At 40.9% G+C, this 19,838-nt stretch overlaps 1 protein-coding gene across 5 annotated transcripts in view; it reads left to right on the top strand.

Moving 5' to 3' along the window:
- AP-2alpha (adaptor protein complex 2, subunit alpha) overlaps window positions 1-19,838 on the top strand; it is a 252,484-nt gene that overhangs the window by 112,520 nt on the left and 120,126 nt on the right. For 3 of the 5 annotated variants that reach the window (XM_070088087.1, XM_070088090.1, XM_070088088.1), the window contains exon 14: window positions 18,222-18,345. In XM_070088087.1, the coding sequence (XP_069944188.1) occupies window positions 18,222-18,345 (124 nt within the window). The remainder of the gene's footprint in view (window positions 1-18,221; window positions 18,346-19,838) is intronic. The other 2 variants (XM_070088089.1, XM_070088091.1) reach the window with 1 other exon arrangement.

Genomic DNA, 19,838 nt, shown 5'->3' with positions numbered 1-19,838 from the left:
AGGTTAGAGGAATAGATTTCTTAACAAATGCACAAAATATTTTTCAACACTGGCAGTCTTTCATTAGGGTAGGGTGATTTAAAAAAAAAAATTATAATACTCGTGTGGTCATACCAGTCCTCAGCTGTCTGGGTATTAGCGTGGGGTGTTACCAAGCACCATGGCTTGTTGTAGTGTTTTAGAATTAATTTTTTATTTTTTTTTTATCATCACACTGGCCGATTCCCACCAAGGCAGGGTGGCCCGAAAAAGAAAAACTTTCACCATCATTCACTCCATCACTGTCTTGCCAGAAGGGTGCTTTACACTACAGTTTTTAAACTGCAACATTAATAGCCCTCCTTCAGAGTGCAGGCACTGTACTTCCCATCTCCAGGACTCAAGTCCGGCCTGCCGGTTTCCCTGAACCCCTTCATAAATGTTACTTTGCTCACACTCCAACAGCACGTCAAGTATTAAAAACCATTCGTCTCCATTCACTCCTATCAAACACGCTCACGTACGCCTGCTGGAAGTCCAAGCCCCTCGCACACAAAACCTCCTTTACCCCCTCCCTCCAACCTTTCCTAGGCCGACCCCTACCCCGCCTTCCTTCCACTACAGACTGATACACTCTTGAAGTCATTCTGTTTCGCTCCATTCTCTCTACATGTCCGAACCACCTCAACAACCCTTCCTCAGCCCTCTGGACAACAGTTTTGGTAATCCCGCACCTCCTCCTAACTTCCAAATTACGAATTCTCTGCATTATATTCACACCACACATTGCCCTCAGACATGACATCTCCACTGCCTCCAGCCTTCTCCTCGCTGCAACATTCATCACCCACGCTTCACACCCATATAAGAGCGTTGGTAAAACTATACTCTCATACATTCCCCTCTTTGCCTCCAAGGACAAAGTTCTTTGTCTCTACAGACTCCTAAGTGCACCACTCACCCTTTTCCCCTCATCAATTCTATGATTTACCTCATCCTTCATAGACCCATCCGCTGACACGTCCACTCCCAAATATCTGAATACATTCGCTTCCTCCATACTCTCTCCCTCCAGTCTGATATCCAATCTTTCATCACCTAATATTTTTATCCTCATAATCTTACTTTTTCCTGTATTCACTTTTAATTTTAGAATCTCTGGTTAAAATGTTGAAGAAGGAGGTTCTATTTCTTCAGGAGGAAAACAGGAGGCTGAAGCTTCACCTAGATGTCTTTGGGAGTGGGTGTGAGATAGTTGATGCTGGTAAGGAGTAAATGCTTACCACTAGTGAGAGTGGCAGCTGCTTTAAGTGGCAAGTAGTTCACAGTTCAGGAAGAAGGAAGATAAGGAGGGTTAATAAAGAAGATGTGAAGGTAGGAAATCGATTCTCTGTTCTCCAAGACGAGTGTACTTCAGTGGTTAGTGAGGTTAAAGGTACCTCTGACTCCCCTGCTAATCAAGGTAAGAATATTCTGATTGTGGGAGACTCTCAGGTAGGATATATGGACCATGCTTTTTGTAACAGAGACAGAAAAGTCAGTGTGTGTGCCTCCCAGGAGCTGGTGTTGGTGACATAATCAGCAGGTTGGATAATATTATGTCAAGTAATGGGAACAAGCCCATTATCTGTTTTAGTGCTGGTGGAAATGACATTGGGAGGGGCAGGAGACAGGAGCTACTGGATAAGTACAGGTCAGCCATAGAAGTAGTCAGGTCTAAGGGAGGGATCCCTATCATATGTAGCATCTTGCCTAAAGGGAAGTGGGCAATGAATGGATGTCTAGGGCAATTGGTACAAATTGCTGGCTAGACAGGTACTGCAAGGAACTTGCAATCCCATTCATTGATAACTGGGACAAATTCTATGGCACACATGATATGTATGCAAGGGATGGGGTCCATCTCTCTGGGATTGGAGTGGTTGCATTAGCCAATGCGATTGAGGGGGTAATTGATGACGTGTCTAGGACTTTAAACTGGTAGACTATAGAGGCATGGGTGTTTGTGGGAAACAGACTGCAGTATTATTGTTGGAAACAGCAGATATTATCAGGATACCTCAGGGATATGTTTAAAAGACAATATTCAAAATAAAGTTCCTAATAAAGGCAAAGCAATTGATCAACAAAGAGAGATAGTAGAGGGCAAAGAGTGACTAGCTCCCTTAAGGTTTACTATACAAATAGTAGGAGTCTAAGAAATAAGATAGATGAGCTAAGATTACTCGCAAGTGCAAGTAATATAGATACGTATTATTGCTGTAAATGAGACCTGGTTCAACTTGAAGGATAGAGAAATGCCTTCTGAATGCAACATACAGGGTTATAAACTATTGCACACTGATAGGGTCAACAGGAAGGATGGTGGTGTGGCAATGTATGTCAGAGATAATTTAAATTGTTGTGTTAGACAAGATATGAGAATAGAAACATCGGACACAGAATCTGTTTGGCTACAGTTTCTCGAGGGGTATGAAAAATTTATTTTGGGTGATAGACCCCCAAACCTTGATAGGGAGGGCAGTAAGCTGCTATGGGATGAAATTCATAAGGCGTCTAGATACGAAAATGTTGTGTTAATGGGGGATTTTAACTTTAGACAAATTGATTGGAACACTTTGACAGGAAATCTCGAGTCTAGTGACTTTCTTGATACAGTTCAGGATTGCTTTTTAAAAGTTTGACAGAACCAACTAGAGGAAACAATCTGCTTGACTTGGTTCTTTCCAACAAAGATTCACTAATTAATAATCTTGAGGTTAATGATGAGCTTGGTGAAAGTGATCACAAATCACTTAGTTTCAATATACAGTAGAACCTTTACTTATGAGTGCATCGACGTGCAAGTTTTTCCAGATACGAGCAGCTGCTCGGTCGATTTTTTTGCTTCCATACTCGAGCAAAATTTCCAGATGCAAGCAGGCCTCAGGAGGTTAATTGCCACTGGTGAGGGGGCTCTTGCTCTTGATCTAGGGAATTGGATCTAAGTTGTTTGTTGGACTGTCTTATTGAAATTTGGGCAATGTATGATGAAAAGATGCTTCTTAACGTACACCAAAAATGAAAGAAATCGGACCATAAATAACGGAGTTCACTTCTCAGCCATTAGCTTCCCCTTATTATTATTATTATCACACTGGCGGATTCCCACCAAGGCAGGGTGGCCCGAAAAAGAAAAACTTTCACCATCATTCACTCCATCACTGTCTTGCCAGAAGGGTGCTTTACACTACAGTTTTTAAACTGCAACATTAACACCCCTCCTTCAGAGTGCAGGCACTGTACTTCCCATCTCCAGGACTCGAGTCCGGCCTGCCGGTTTCCCTGAACCCCTTTATAAATGTTACTTTGCTCACACTCCAACAGCACGTCAAGTATTAAAAACCATTTGTCTCCATTCACTCCTATCAAACACGCTCACGCATGCCTGCTGGAAGTCCAAGCCCCTCGCACACAAAACCTCCTTTACCCCCTCCCTCCAACCTTTCCTAGGCCGACCCCTACCCCGCCTTCCTTCCGCTACAGACTGATACACTCTTGAAGTCACTTTGTTTCGCTCCATTCTCTACATGTCCGAACCACCTCAACAACCCTTCCTCAGCCCTCTGGGCAACAGTTTTGGTAATCCCGCACCTCCTCCTAACTTCCAAACTTCGAATTCTCTGCATTATATTCACACCACACATTGCCCTCAGACATGACATCTCCACTGCCTCCAGCCTTCTCGCTGCAACATTCATCACCCATGCTTCACACCCATGTAGGAGCATTGGTAAAACTATACTCTCATACATTCCCCTCTTTGCCTCCAAGGACAAAGTTCTTTGTCTCCACAGACTCCTAAGTGCACCACTCACCCTTTTTCCCTCATCAATTCTATGATTCGCCTCATCTTTCATAGACCCATCCGCTGACACGTCCACTCCCAAATATCTGAATACATTCACCTCCTCCATACTCTCTCCCTCCAATCTGATATCCAATCTTTCATCACCTAATCTTTTTGTTATCCTCATAACCTTGCTCTTTCCTGTATTCACTTTTAATTTTCTTCTTTTGCACACCCTACCAAATTCATCCACCAATCTCTGCAACTTCTCTTCAGAATCTCCCAAGAGCACAGTGTCATCAGCAAAGAGCAACTGTGACAACTCCCACTTTGTGTGTGATTCTTTATCTTTTAACTCCACACCTCTTGCCAAGACCCTCGCATTTACTTCTCTTACAACCCCATCTATAAATATATTAAACAACCACGGTGACATCACACATCCTTGTCTAAGGCCTACTTTTACTGGGAAATAATTTCCCTCTTTCCTACTTACTCTTAACTTGAGCCTCCCCTTATCGGTATATTTTCGTATGGTTTTTATGGTTGTATTCTCGTTTTATTTGGTCACATGTGATAGAATGGAAGATATATGACAAAAATAAATGATTTTAATTGGTTTCACAATGAAAAGTACCTTGAAATTGAGCTCAAAATAGCAGAAATGTTCTATTCTTTGGCGACATAAGTGGTAGACATCATGAGGTAGCAGTGGCAGACAATATGAAGCAACAGTGTCAAATATCATGAGGTAGCAGTGGCAGACAACATGAAGCAGCAGTGGCAGACAACATGAAGCAGCAGTGGCAGACAACATGAAGCAGCAGTGGCAGACAACATGAAGCAGCAGTGGCAGACAACATGAAGCAGCAGTGGCAGACAACATGAAGCAGCAGTGGCAGACAACATGAAGCAGCAGTGGCAGACAACATGAAGCAGCAGTGGCAGACAACATGAAGCAGCAGTGGCAAAGTGTAGCATTAAGAGTGTAGCAATTAAGTGAAGTATTAAGAGTGTAGCACTTATAAGTCACTGTCTGACTTCTTTTGGGTTATCCTAGGTTCTCTACACATGTAGTCAGGAGCAGGAATGGCCACTGTGGTGGCCCTATAAACCCCAACAAAAATGGCTGCTTTCACCAACACTAGCCACATACCTAATGACGTGTATTTTATTCATTCTAGTGTATATATCATGTTTCTATTTTATTAATATTGTTTTTATGTCATATTACATGAATTGATAGATAAATAAGCTGTAGAGTTGATATTAGGAAAATTATTAAAGTATTTTCTCATGCCTGGAATTCCACTGGAATGAATTAATTCCATTTCAGCTAATTTAAATGTGGAAAATTGCCTCTGCAAACAAGCAAATCCAGTTGCGAGCAAGGTCATGGAACAGATTAAACTCGTAAGTAGAGGTTCCACTGTATTATGGAATTGCAAAGTAAACTGCAATCAAGTCTCTGTCCCAGACTTTCGATTGCTGATTTCATGGGATTGAAAAATTACCTGGGTGGACTAAATTGGGATGATCTGACTAAGGATCAAGTAGCTGGTGTTGGTTGCCAATATGACATTTTTCAGAACAGTTCTAGGTGCTCAGTCAACTTTTGTTCCGAGTAGGGAAATTAGATAACAAAAATGATCCCAAATGGATGAACAATAGATTAAAACATCTCATTGGTCAAAAGAGAGGCATTTTTAAGTGTATCAAAAGAAGGGATGGGCAGTTAAGAAATCAATATATTAAGTTAGAGAGAGAAATTAAAAAAGGAATATGAAAAGCAAAAAGGGATTGAGGCTAAGGTCGCAAGGGATTCAAAGACTAACCCAAAAGGGTTCTTTCAGGTATACAGAAGTAAGATTAGAGACAAGATAGGCCCACTTAAGAGTAGCTCGGGTCAGATCACTGACAGTGATAGGGATGTGTGTGACATTTTCAATTCTTTCTTCCTCTCGGTTTTTACTCAGGAAGATACTAACGAAATTCCAGAAATAGTAAATTATGTCAAACAGGACGATACTAAACTATGCACGATTGCGGTAACTAGTGACATGGTCCTCAGACAAATAGAGAAATTAAAACCTAACAAATCCCCAGGCCCTGATGAATTGTTTGTAACGAATGTAAAGGGGAAATTTGCAGACCTTTGGCTAATCTTTTCAACATATCACTACAAACTAGCAGTGCCTGATAAGTGGAAAATGGCAAATGTAATGCCTATTTATAAGGCAGGTGACAGGTCTTTAGCTTCGAACTATAGACCAACAAGTCTTGCCTCCATGCTGGGAAAATTTATGGAATCAATAATTGCCGAGGCAATTCATAGCCATCTTGATAGGCATAAATTGATAAATGAATCTCAACACGGTGTTTGAGGAGGTAGATCATGGTAATGAATATGATATTGTGTATGTGGACTTCAATAAGGCTTTTGATAGAATTCCACGTCAGAGACTTTTGAGGAAACTTAAGGCACACGGAATAGGAGGAGAAATTTTTTCCTGGGTAGAGGCATGGTTGACAAATAGGCAGCAAAGAGTTTGCATAAATGGGGAGAAATCAGAATGGAGGCATGTCACAACCGGTGTTCTACAGGGGTCAGTGTTGGGCTCCTTGTGTTCACAGCTTACATAAACGATGTAGATGAGAGAATAAATAGCGACATAAGCAAATAGGCCGTCCAATTCATTCTGTTGAGGACATTAGTGCACTCCAGGATGATTTGAATAGACTGATGCAGTGGTCGGAGAAGTGGCAGATGCAGTTTAACCCTTAAACGGTCCAAGCGTATATACGTATATGTTCACCCGCGCAGCGCCCTGAATATTTAAAATAAAAAAATTATAGAAAAAAAAGAGCACATTTTTTTTAAGTGTTTTAAAAAATTTTGGGGGTCAGTACTTACCGAGATACGAGACCGCGAAGATGGCACTTGGCAATCACCTGACGGCAACATGGAGCGCTGCCGCTTGCAGAAGTTCTACATATTTGCCGTTTTCTTCCATTTCTTTTTTTTATTTTCTTGGTTTTCATATGATAATTGTTTTATGGCAAATCTTTTGATTTCAATGCCAATTGTTGTTTATACACCAATTCTATTATTTCTATTATCACACTGGCCGATTCCCACCAAGGCAGGGTGGCCCGAAAAAGAAAAACTTTCACCATCATTCACTCCATCACTGTCTTGCCAGAAGGGTGCTTTACACTACAGTTTTTAAACTGCAACATTAACACCCCTCCTTCAGAGTGCAGGCACTGTACTTCCCATCTCCAGGACTCAAGTCCGGCCTGCCGGTTTCCCTGAATCCCTTCATAAATGTTACTTTGCTCACACTCCAACAGCACGTCAAGTATTAAAAACCATTTGTCTCCATTCACTCCTATCAAACACGCTCACGCATGCCTGCTGGAAGTCCAAGCCCCTCGCACACAAAACCTCCTTTACCCCCTCCCTCCAACCCTTCCTAGGCCGACCCCTACCCCGCCTTCCTTCCACTACAGACTGATACACTCTTGAAGTCATTCTGTTTCGCTCCATTCTCTCTACATGTCCGAACCACCTCAACAACCCTTCCTCAGCCCTCTGGACAACAGTTTTGGTAATCCCGCACCTCCTCCTAACTTCCAAACTACGAATTCTCTGCATTATATTCACACCACACATTGCCCTCAGACACGACATCTCCACTGCCTCCAGCCTTCTCCTCGCTGCAACATTCATCACCCACGCTTCACACCCATATAAGAGCGTTGGTAAAACTATACTCTCATACATTCCCCTCTTTGCCTCCAAGGACAAAGTTCTTTGTCTCCACAGACTCCTAAGTGCACCACTCACTCTTTTTCCCTCATCAATTCTATGATTCACCTCATCTTTCATAGACCCATCCGCTGACACGTCCACTCCCAAATATCTGAATACGTTCACCTCCTCCATACTCTCTCCCTCCAATCTGATATTCAATCTTTCATCACCTAATCTTTTTGTTATCCTCATAACCTTACTCTTTCCTGTATTCACCTTTAATTTTCTTCTTTTGCACACCCTACCAAATTCATCCACCAATCTCTGCAACTTCTCTTCAGAATCTCCCAAGAGCACAGTGTCATCAGCAAAGAGCAGCTGTGACAACTCCCACTTTGTGTGTGATTCTTTATCTTTTAACTCCACGCCTCTTGCCAAGACCCTCGCATTTACTTCTCTTACAACCCCATCTATAAATATATTAAACAACCACGGTGACATCACACATCCTTGTCTAAGGCCTACTTTTACTGGGAAATAATTTCCCTCTTTCCTACATACTCTAACTTGAGCCTCACTATCCTCGTAAAAACTCTTCACTGCTTTCAGTAACCTACCTCCTACACCATACACTTGCAACATCTGCCACATTGCCCCCCTATCCACCCTGTCATACGCCTTTTCCAAATCCATAAATGCCACAAAGACCTCTTTAGCCTTATCTAAATACTGTTCACTTATATGTTTCACTGTAAACACCTGGTCCACACACCCCCTACCTTTCCTAAAGCCTCCTTGTTCATCTGCTATCCTATTCTCCAATATTATATACAAAATTATCATATTTTCATACACGCATGTACACTGACAGGTGATTTTGCACACCTGGCTGAATCACATTCTGTTACCTACAACTATATACAAGTATTTACATGTCCCACTTATGTTTCTAGAACTCCACGATTGTATGATACTCCATGAAGCATGGATTCATACAGAATGCCATCTCACACTGGTGACAAATGAATCATGTGTCCTTCTACTGTTGGGGTCTTTTTTGGTGGTAGCACACACAACACACTTTTTCTGGGCATTCTTCTTCTTTTGGGTAGGTGGTATTGGTACCAGATAGTGACAGGAGTGATTTGGTCTGGCACTTTTCCCACTGGCTGTGGTTGGGGGACAGGTTGTGGTATGACAGGTCACTGTTGAGGGGCAGGTACAGGTGTGGTACCATACTTTCTTGCTATCTGTTTGACAACATTCAGAGAGAATTCTGCAAAACATTGTCATCTTCCAGTCTTTATTTCGTACATATTGAATGCATTAAGCACTGCAGTGTCTACAAGGTGAAAAAACAGTTTTATATACCACTTGCGACTCCTACGCACACAGTCAACAAACCCTATCATCATGTCACACTTGTCAGCTAGTCGCATATTATTCGTATAGTCCACGACAGCAGCTGGCTTTACAATAATTTCTTTGTTGAATTTGCTCGATCTGTCTGTCTACCATATCGTTTCTGTGGATGGGTGACAGCAATGTCGCATCCCATTTGTCATGCCACGTCAGTGCCATGTCATTAGCATGAAACACTTGCACTGCACCTTCAACACTGCCTCCACTGAGCCTTGGCATATGTTTTCTATTCCTTCTCACTGTTCCACATATATCAGTATTGTTCACACGTAGGAAATCAGTGAGCATAGGGCTTGTATACCAGTTGTCTGTGTACACTGTATGGCCCTTGCCAAGGTATGGTTCCATCATCCTGCGAACAACATCACTGGAAATGCCCAACATCCGTCTGTCATCGTAGTGTATTTCCCCCTCCTTTAGAGTGCAGGCATTGTACTTCCCATTTCCAGGACTCAAGACCGGCTATATAAAAATAACCGATTTCCCTGAATCCCTTCACCAATTATTATTCTGCTCACACTCCAACAGATCGTCAGGTCCCAAATACCATTTGTCTCCATTCACTCCTATCTAACACGCTCTCGCATGCTTGCTGGAAGTCCAAGCTCCTCGCCCACAAAACCTCCTTTATCCCCTCCCTTCAACCTTTTCGACGACGACCCCTACCCCGCCTTCCTTTCCCTACAGATTTATACGCTCTCCATGTCATTCTACTTTGATCCATTCTCTCTAAATGACCAAACCACCTCAACAACCCCTCTTCAGCCCTCTGACTAATATTCTTATTAACTCGCACCTTCTCCTAATTTCCACACTCCGAATTTTCTGCATAATATTTACACCACACTTTGCCCTTAGACAGGACATCTCCACTGCCTCCAACCACCTCCTCGCTGCAGCATTTACAACCCAAGCTTCACTCCCATATAAGAGTGTTGGTACTACTATACTTTCATACATTCCCTTCTTTGCCTCCATAGATAACGTTTTTTGTCTCCACATATACCTCAACGCACCACTCGCCTTTTTTCCCTCATCAATTCTATGATTAACCTCATCCTTTATAAATCCATCCGCTGACACGTCAACTCCCAAGTATCTGAAAACATTCACTTCTTCCATACTCCTCCTCCCCAATTTGATATCCAATTTTTCTTTATCTAAATCATTTGATACCCTCATCACCTTACTCTTTTCTATGTTCACTTTCAACTCTCTACCTTTACACACTCCCAAACTCATCCACTAACCTTTGCAATTTTTCTTTAGAATCTCCCATGAGCACAGTATCATCAGCAAAAAGCAACTGTGTCAATTCCCATTTTGTATTTGATTCCCCACAATTTAATCCCACCCCTCTCCCGAACACCTTAGCATTTACTTCTTTTACAACCCCATCTATAAATATATTAAACAACCATGGTGACATTACACATCCCTGTCTAAGACCTACCTTTACTGGGAAGTAGTCTCCCTATCTTCTACACATCCTAACCTGAACCTCACTATCCTCATAAAAACTCTTTACAGCATTTAGTAACTTACCACCTATTCCATATACTTGCAACATCTGCCACATTGCTCCCATGTAAATAGTGTGCTGAAAATATCCAGCCAATACAGGATTCGCAGCAATGGTTTCAAGTTGGAAAAGTTCAAATTCAGGAAGGACTAGGAAAGCACTGATTTGGTAATAGAGTTGTGGATGAGTGGAACAAACTCCCAAGTACCATCATAGAAGCTAAGACCTTGTGTAGTTTTAAAAATAGGTTGGATAAATACGTGAGTGGGTGTGGGTGGGTGAGAGTTAGACCTGACCAGCTTGGGCTACCAGGTCTGGTACTGTGCTCCTTCCTTCAGTGGAAGTGACCTGACTAGGTGGCCATTGTTCTAGGCCGGGGGGTGGCATGGACCTGCTTCTCATGGGTCAGTAGGCCTGTTGCCGTGTTCTTTGTTCTTATGTTCCTTGTATTGAACAAGCCTCTTATTCACCCATTGATCTAGATTGCCAGGGTTCCACTGGCAAACTTACAGCAGATGATAAAAGCCAGTTCCTTATCTGAGGATAAAATAACTGGAAAATAAAATCTTAGTTAATGAGAAACTTGGAAATATCCTTTGTAAATGGAGGGATACCAACAAAAGGGCATGATATTGTCTTCCCATTCACTTAGCCTCAATAGTTATTGTGAAACTAAATACGGAAAAACTACTGAGGACGTGTGCAAGGGCATGTATAAAATAGTTGATTAGTATTGGAAGGTTAAATTAATAATATCTTAAGTTGGGTTAGGCATTGTGGAATGCATCCACTGTGCACTCTAGTGTTTTCCTGGATTGTTAGTACTAAAATGATGAATGCTTCATCTTAGTAATGGGCATAAAATACTCATAACTACTCCTTAACCCAGTAAGTTCATGATGTGTGATCTGTCTCCAATTCTGGTAAAGCTGATAATCTTATTGATAATCTCGTCAGTTTGGCTAATAAGTTGCTTTTAGATTTTGATGTAATGTAAAATAAGTGCCATTTTCTTAAATGCTGTGAAATGCCTAAGTCAGAAATGTGTGTGAAATTTCTCATGTTTTCTCCTAGACTTTACAGTGTTGTGGTAACATGCTGTGTTATAATAATTGGGAGGATGAATATAAACTGTTACCCTGGATATATTAAACATGATTTTTTTTTTTGACAGCTTGTGCATTAGACTATTTCTAGGTGTGCATTGTTTAATATTTGTGCTGATGCTTATGTGCAAGTTTGTAATACAGTAGACCACCATCTTTTGCTCCTCCATCTACTGCATTTCCTCGTATGCTCATTATTTGTAGCTATTTCTACCTTGCATTCTGAAGGTTCACTTTTTGCAGCACCTGTTTCCACCTAGTGCTTTGATAGCCAGCCATCATGGTGATAAAGGCAGGCTAATTCCTGTCCAGGTGTCTCAGGCCCCTTTTGTTTCAAGGTAAAACTAGCTTTTACACTTGCCCTCTTGTCTCCCACCCGTGCTGCCAACAGTTGTCTCACAAACATGAAACATACAAGTTCTCTCTCCTGTGTTATCACTCCGTTTCTGACTGTTTTACCTCCCTGTCATTTCTGTGTGCTAATCATGGGATCAAAAGATGAAATCTGGTATACAAAAAGTTAAGTGTGAAACTGTGCCTCTTGTGAAGACAGAGGTAATAGATACAGGTCCCCCTCAAAATTCGCGAGGGTTAGGGGATCAAGAACCTCGTGAATGTTGAAGAATCACGAATGTTTGGTGCCCTAGTATATTGTAGGAAAATATAATACAATACTGCTTCCTTAACTTACTGAACCATGAACAATCATAAAATAAATGAAAACGTAAAATATTGTACTATATACGTACATGTATATTGTACTATATACGTACATGCTGTTGGAGTGTGAGCAAAGTAACATTTATGAAGGGATTCAGGGAAACCGGCAGGCCGGACTTGAGTCCTGGAGATGGGAAGTACAGTGCCTGCACTCTGAAGGAGGGGTGTTAATGTTGCAGTTTAAAAACTGTAGTGTAAAGCACCCTTCTGGCAAGACAGTGATGGAGTGAATGATGGTGAAAGTTTTTCTTTTTCGGGCCACCCTGCCTTGATGGGAATCGGCCGGTGTGATAATAAAATAACGTACATGTTATGGTTTAATAACATGTATGTTATTAAATACCATTGCCTCGCCTACTGCGGTGCACTGCATCTTACTTTTGTACAATTTCTTTCCTCAATTCTATCGTGTTTCTCAATTTCTTTACCAAAGGGCTGGCACTAGCAAGTTTCTTTAGGCCCATGGTTAATTACGTAGCAGTTGCACTCAATCTACAAGCACCAAACATAAAGAATTATTGTGAAATGTTTGGAAGAGCACTGAGGTTAATGCTCACTCCAGCATAAACAAAGCCACACTGACTCACGATGCCTCAACCACTGCTTCAGCCCTTGTAATTTTGTACAATTTCCTTCTTCAATTCTATCGTTTTTTTTTTTTTTTCAACAAACCGGCCTTGTCCCACCAAGGCAGGGTGGCCCAAAAAGAAAAACAAAAGTTTCTCTTTTTAAATTTAGTAATTTATACAGGAGAAGGGGTTACTAGCCCCTTGCTCCTGGCATTTTAGTCGCCTCTTACAACACTCATGACTTACGGAGGAAGAATTCTGTTCCACTTCCCCATGGAGATAAGAGGAAATAAACAAGAGCAAGAACTAGAAAGAAAATAGCAGAAAACTCAGAGGGGTGTGTATATATTATACGCTTGTACATGTATGTGTAGTGTGACCTAAGTGTAAGTAGAAGTAGCAAGACGTACCTGAAATCTTGCATGTTCATGAGACAGAAAAATGGACACCAGCAATCCTACCATCATGTAAAACAATTACAGGCTTTCGTTTTACACTCACTTGGCAGGATGGTAGTACCTCCCTGGGCGGTTGCTGTCTACCAACCTACTACCTAGGTATGGTATTGTTTTTATTATTATTATAGCAGTAGCAAAATGTTCAATTCTTTGCCACGTTAAAGAGTAAATAAATGATGTCACCATCCAATACCTGTCCGAATGGCCATTCCAGTATGCATTCATGAATGGGTTAATATTATTTATACTTCAGTTTAATAGCAAATAATGAACAAACAAAACATTTGCCACACGGAATGGCGGGCGGGCGGGCTGGCTGCCAGTTGCAGGGGTCAGAGGGAGGGTAATAGGGATGCCCGAGTGGCAGGAAACTTAAATATGATTTGGCACCTTGGAATTTGCGAATGTGTGAAGCCCCCAAAAGTTGAAAATGCGAATGTTGAGGGAGACCTGTATATAGTGGACCTCCAGTTTTCATAATTAAAATCTGTTCCAGAGAGTGACTAAACACGAATCTGACTATTTCCGAATTAATTTTCCCCATGAGAAATAATGTAAATCCAATTAATCCATTCCAGACACCCAAAAGTATTAACAAAAATCAGTTTTTTTAGATTAAATAGAGATTTACATATTGAAAAGAATGAGAAATTGAGTATAAAGCAATACTATCACATCTTTATTGAAGACACTTGTTGGTGTATGGGGGTAGGTAGAGGGTTAGGGTGATGTTCCTTCACAAATGTTTGCACTTCACTCCACTTTGCACAAATGTCCTTAATCTTTGAAGAAGGCACCTTCTTCCCTCTCTCTCCTCTGAAGCAGTTTCTTCAGCTGGTGTACATAAGAACATAAAGCAGGAACACTGCAGCAGGCCTGTTGGCCCATACTAGGCAGGTCCTTCACAAACCATCCTACTAAGAGAATCATATTTGCCCAACCCAACTTTCAATGCTTCCCAAGCAATAAGCTTTGATAATTATATTCACTCATGTGCAAGTCCCACTCAAATCAAATTGTGTGTGTGTGTGTGGGGGGGGGGGGAAGTACCCTGTCTGGTGTGTGGGGAAGTACCCTGTCTGGTGTGTGGGGGGAAGTGCCCTGGCTGGTGTGTGTGTGTGTGTGTGGGGGGGGGGGGAAGTACCCTGGCTGGTGTGTTCTTTCTTGAATTCTATCGTGTTTATCTCCTTCTTTACCAAAGGACTGGCATTAGGAGCTTTCTTTTGGCCCATGGTGACTTATTTAGCAGTTGCATGCACCAAAAAATGGAATAATACAAAATGTATCGTATGAAGGCATGGGATCATCCTCACTGGCTGATAAACAATGGCACACTGGCTGTAAATGGTGTATTGGACCGCTCGGGCTGCACAGACCCGTTTGGGACGAATGACTACAGTGGACCCCCGCATACCGATTTTAATCCGTGCAAGAGGGCTCATTGGTATGCGAAATAATCGGTATGCGAATGAATTTTCCCCATAAGAAATAATGGAAATCAAATTAATCCGTGCAAGACACCCAAAAGTATGAAAAAAAAATTTTTACCACATGAAATATACATTTTCCTACACACAAAGAGAAGGATACATGCACAATAGTAGAGTAGTACATGCACAGTATATATTGTGCATGTACTAGTCTACTAAATGAAGAATAAATGACACCTTTATTGAAGATGCAGCAATGACTGATGAGACACTGTGTCCTGGGAGTGCCTTTTCCTCCTGAGTACTCTAGGTCCTGTTTGGCATTTTCTTCCAGAACAGGCCTTATCACACTGTGTATGTCACTACGATTCTTAAATCTCTCAAACCAACCTTTGCTGGCTTTAAATTCACCAATATGAGCACTATTTCCAGGCATTTTTCCCTGTTCACCTGGGTGTTAGTCGACTGGTGTGGGTTGCATCCTGGGAGACAAGATTAAGGACCAAAATGGAAATAAGTTAGACAGTCTTCGATGACACTGACTTTTTTGGGTTATCCTGGGTGGCAAATCCTCTGGGGTTAATTGTTTCTTGGTATATTCTCAATAAGCCACACCAACAACAGTGCTACAGCAGCAGCAGACGATGCTACAGCAGCAGCAGACGATGCTACAGCAGCAGCAGACGATGCTACAGCAGCAGCAGACGATGCTACAGCAGCAGCAGCAGCTGACAGTGCAGCAGCAGCAGCAGCAGCAGCAGCAGCAGCTGTACCACCAATAGTAGCTATGGTTGATTGGGGTTCATTATACAACCTGGCCAGCTCGGAGACACGCACTCCACTTTCGTACTTATCAATGATCTTTTTCTTCATCTCTATAGTAATTCTCACCCTTATTGCTGTAGGGTTGGCACTAGAAGCTTTCTTGGGGCCCATGGTCACTTATTTTCCAGATAAAATCACCAAAAACACTGTAATAATACGAAATGTTACGATTGTATGCTTGGATGCTACCGCGGAGGCTGGCTGGTAAACAATGCCACCGGCGGAACGTGAGGCTGGCTAAGGCGCACATTGGACGCGTCTCGGACGAACAGCGGTGAGCGGGTTTTTGAGCGGTATGCGAGGCAAAATTTTTGCGATTAAAGTGAGCGGTATGCGGAATAAACGGTATGTGATGCCAACGGTATGCGGGGGTCCACTGTATTATCAAGTTCAGTGACGATCACCAAGCCAATATTTTGACGAAAAAAAGTTACTTCCGAATATTATGAAATCTGACAACTACATAATCCGTGGGTCCACTGTACTTAACCCCTTGACTGTCGCAACCCCCAATCCTGAGGTATCTCCTGGTGTCGCAAAATTTAAAAAAAAAAAAATTATTATTTCTTATGAAATGATAGAGAATCTTTTCCCGATTGTAATGACACCAAAAAAAAAAACGAAATTTGATAGAAAACTAATGGAATTACGGTCTCGCGAAGTTAGCGACCTCATCGATATTTACAAATCGGCGATTTTTGCCCACTTTGAGCCCTATTTTCGGCTAATTCCATTGTTCCAGTCGACCTAACTCATAGCTATTTCTTTAGAACTCCATTTTTTTTCTATCGATTGAGTACAAGAAACAGCCCATTTACCAATTTCAACTACCCAATAACGTGGTCAGAAATTTCCAATTTGGCCAATTTCACGAAAATTAAAAAATACGACAATTTCAAAATAAGGTCCAGAATGAACAATGCAGACATTTCTGGTTCTAAAATAACATTTTCTTTGCTCATCAGTCATGTCTCCAGGCCCCTCTGATATTACTCTTGCTTTCTATTTTGAATTTTTATTCAAACAAAAAAATAAAGATTTACTATTATGCAGACTACTGCAATACTGTAATAATTGTACAAGTAACATCAACCCATTCATGACTGCATATTAGAATGGCTAGTTGAACATTTATGGACAATGACATCATTTGTTTACTTTTGAACATGGGCAAAAATCAAACATTTCCCATACTTAGAGCTCCATTTCCAGGTTCTTTTTATAGTAAAATCAATCAAAATCACCTCTATTTCTATAATATGTTTTCCATTCTATCAAATGAGACCAAGAAAATGAAAATACAACCATAAATACTATACGAAAATAGACCACAAAGTCGGCATTTTAATTAAAAAAAAACGGTCGGATTTTTTTTATATGGTGCACACTGACCACACAGACCCATTCTCTCACATGTGGGCCTATCAGCTTTCTCCTGCTTGATTTGAAGCCGCTAGAATTTATGAGTATATATACATCAAACACGGTACCTCGTAAGACATATATATACGGCCGCGACAGTCAAAGGGTTAAACGTGGTGCACGTATGGTTGATGGAGTAAAGGCCTCTGTGGTGAGGTAATCGACAGTTCATTCAATTAGAGATAATGAGGAGAAGATAAGATCATGTTTAGTGAGTAATCCAAAATGTGAACTTATAAAAAAAAAAATGAGGGAAAGCGGTCAGTACTGTTAAATAAAGCTGAAAAAAATGTGGAATGACTGGATTCAAGAGAAAACAAAATGTGCGCCACATAATTTCCTTGTGATCTGCAAAGAAGGTCTTTTCTTACTATAAAAGTGTGAGAGCAAGAAGGCCTGAAAATGCATGTACCTTTAATTCAGGATGGTTGAATTATTTTAGTTTTCAGTGAGCTTCATAACCTTAAGTTCAATGCTGAGTGCCTCTGCTGGCCACAGCAGCAGAGAAGTTTCTTGGTGTGGCTCAGTAGGGCCATAAGCCTATCCACTGACATCAAGACCCTTAAGTAACAGCAAACGAAATTTAATTACCAGTAAGTGTAGTTACAATGCTCGACTTTTAGGTTTTTTTTTTCCCCAACAAGTCGACCGTCTCCTACCGAGGCAAGGTGACCCAAGTAGAAAGGAAATCCCCGAAAAGAAAATACTTTCATCATCATTTAACACATTCACCTCACTCATACATAATCACTGTCTTTGCAGAGGCACCCAGATACAACAGTTTTGAAGCATATATAAAGATATATTTATTAGGTTATGCTAGGTTAATTCATCTTGTATCATACTATAACAACATGCTTTAAATGTGCCCATAATAGCTGCATGCCTTTTAAAATTATTTTAAATTACAGTACTTAATTATTTTAGATGTATTTTGCATTCAAAAGGTTTTTTTTTTTTTCTTTTTTTTTTTTTTGTGGCATGCAACCTAAACAAATTTTTCCCACAAGTTGCTCATCCTACCCATCACATTTTCACAAAGCTCTGTTTTCTGCAACATATGCAAAAGGTGGTTGTCTGCTGTACTTCATGTATGTTTTGTTTAATTTTCATGGACAGTTTTTTTTTTTATTTATTAGTCAGTTCTTGTATTCCTTATTTTGGCTTGCTTCTGTATGGTAGCTCAAGACGAAACCATCTTCCAATGCAGCCTTTCCAATTCCTCAGCTGAACAATTCTACATCTGCGGATCTGTTGGGTCTCTCGACGCCTCCAGCCACTCAAAACAGTATTCAGAGCAACACAGGTTAGTGAAGTATCACTTATCAAATTTAGTTCTCTAGTACAATTTTTATTTGTACAGTATTTTTTAAGCTAATTGTTTCAGGTATGCTAATGGTCTAGGATTGGCTGACAGTCATGAGGTTCCTCTCTCGAGTTAAAGATGCTTGAGACAACCCACAGTCTTTCCCAAATTTTTTTTAGGAATGACACCTCTGTTATGGATTTTTTTTTCTTGGTATTTGGGATCATTTTATGTTTGGGGCCACAGCTCTCTGAATGTTTCTTTACTCTCACACAATATTAACTTTCAAAAGAGTTTTAATGGAGAACTAAACATGAGAAATATAGTAAGTCCACTAATTTCAATTATGTAGATACTTTTCAATTTAGAGGTTGTGTGCCAAGTGAAAAAACAATGGGCATCATAAAAACAAATTTCTTGATCTATCTACCAAACCATATTAAAGCATACCACACGGTGTAAAACTAAAATTAGTACATTTAGTGATTGCTATTTTAACCCATCGTAAAATGTCTTGCTAACACTTGGAATTTGGGCAAGATAGCATTTATGAATGTATTCAGGGAAACGAGTAAACTGGCCTCAAGCCCCGAGGAGGGCAGTACACTGCCTGTACTGCAAGAGAAGGAAGAATATATTATTTTGGAGGGTCATTTGAATTGTGATGTCTGCACACTAATAGAAGGATAGCTGTTGAAGGATGGTAGATTGTCAGTGTGCAGAAATAAAGAAAAAAAGGAGGTTGACTTCTTAGTTTTTTATTATATGGTATTACAGTGGGTGAGTATGTCCTGTTTGACAGGAAAATGCGGAGCAATAGGTTAAATGTCCTCGTAGGATAATGTCACCTGCAAAGGTGGCTGGGGCTTGGCCTGATAGGTAATATGTTGGAGTGGATGTATTTTGATACAGTGGTACCTTGACTTACAAGCACCCCAACTTACGAATTTTCCGAGTTACAAACCGTCACTGTCAATTTTGTGCTTTGAGTTGCTAGCCAAAATCCGAGTTACAACGAGCTTCAGATATACCGTCACTAGTTGGCACAGTGAATGCCACAACATCCGCCCAGCACTTCGCATCTCTCATTCAGTGCACGTGATTACCTCGCCGTGGAAGCATCTCTCGTGTGGCACTTGCATTTTGTGCAGTTATTTTGCCAAATTTATTTCTTCTAACCATGGGCCCTAATAAAGTAAGTGCAAAGGACACTGCAGAGAAGAAGAGAATGATGTCCATTGAATTAAAGCATGAAATCATAGAACAACACAGGTGAAGTGTGCGTGTAGTCGACTTGGCAAGGCAGTACGAGTGTAGTACAGTGGTCCCTCAATAATCGTCCGTAATCCGTTCCTGGAAGTGGGACTATTATCGAAATGGACGATTTACGAATCAATTTTCCCCATAAGAAATAATGTAAATTCAATTAATCCGTTCCTGACACCCAGAAGTATTAAAACAAAAAATTTTTTTACATGAAATATAGATGTAGT

Source organism: Cherax quadricarinatus, chromosome 23 (genome assembly GCF_038502225.1).
Source record: "Cherax quadricarinatus isolate ZL_2023a chromosome 23, ASM3850222v1, whole genome shotgun sequence".
NCBI classification, from domain to species: domain Eukaryota; kingdom Metazoa; phylum Arthropoda; class Malacostraca; order Decapoda; family Parastacidae; genus Cherax; species Cherax quadricarinatus.
The sequence above is the reverse complement of the archived record's forward strand: the minus strand, read 5'-3'. Positions and strand labels throughout refer to the sequence as shown.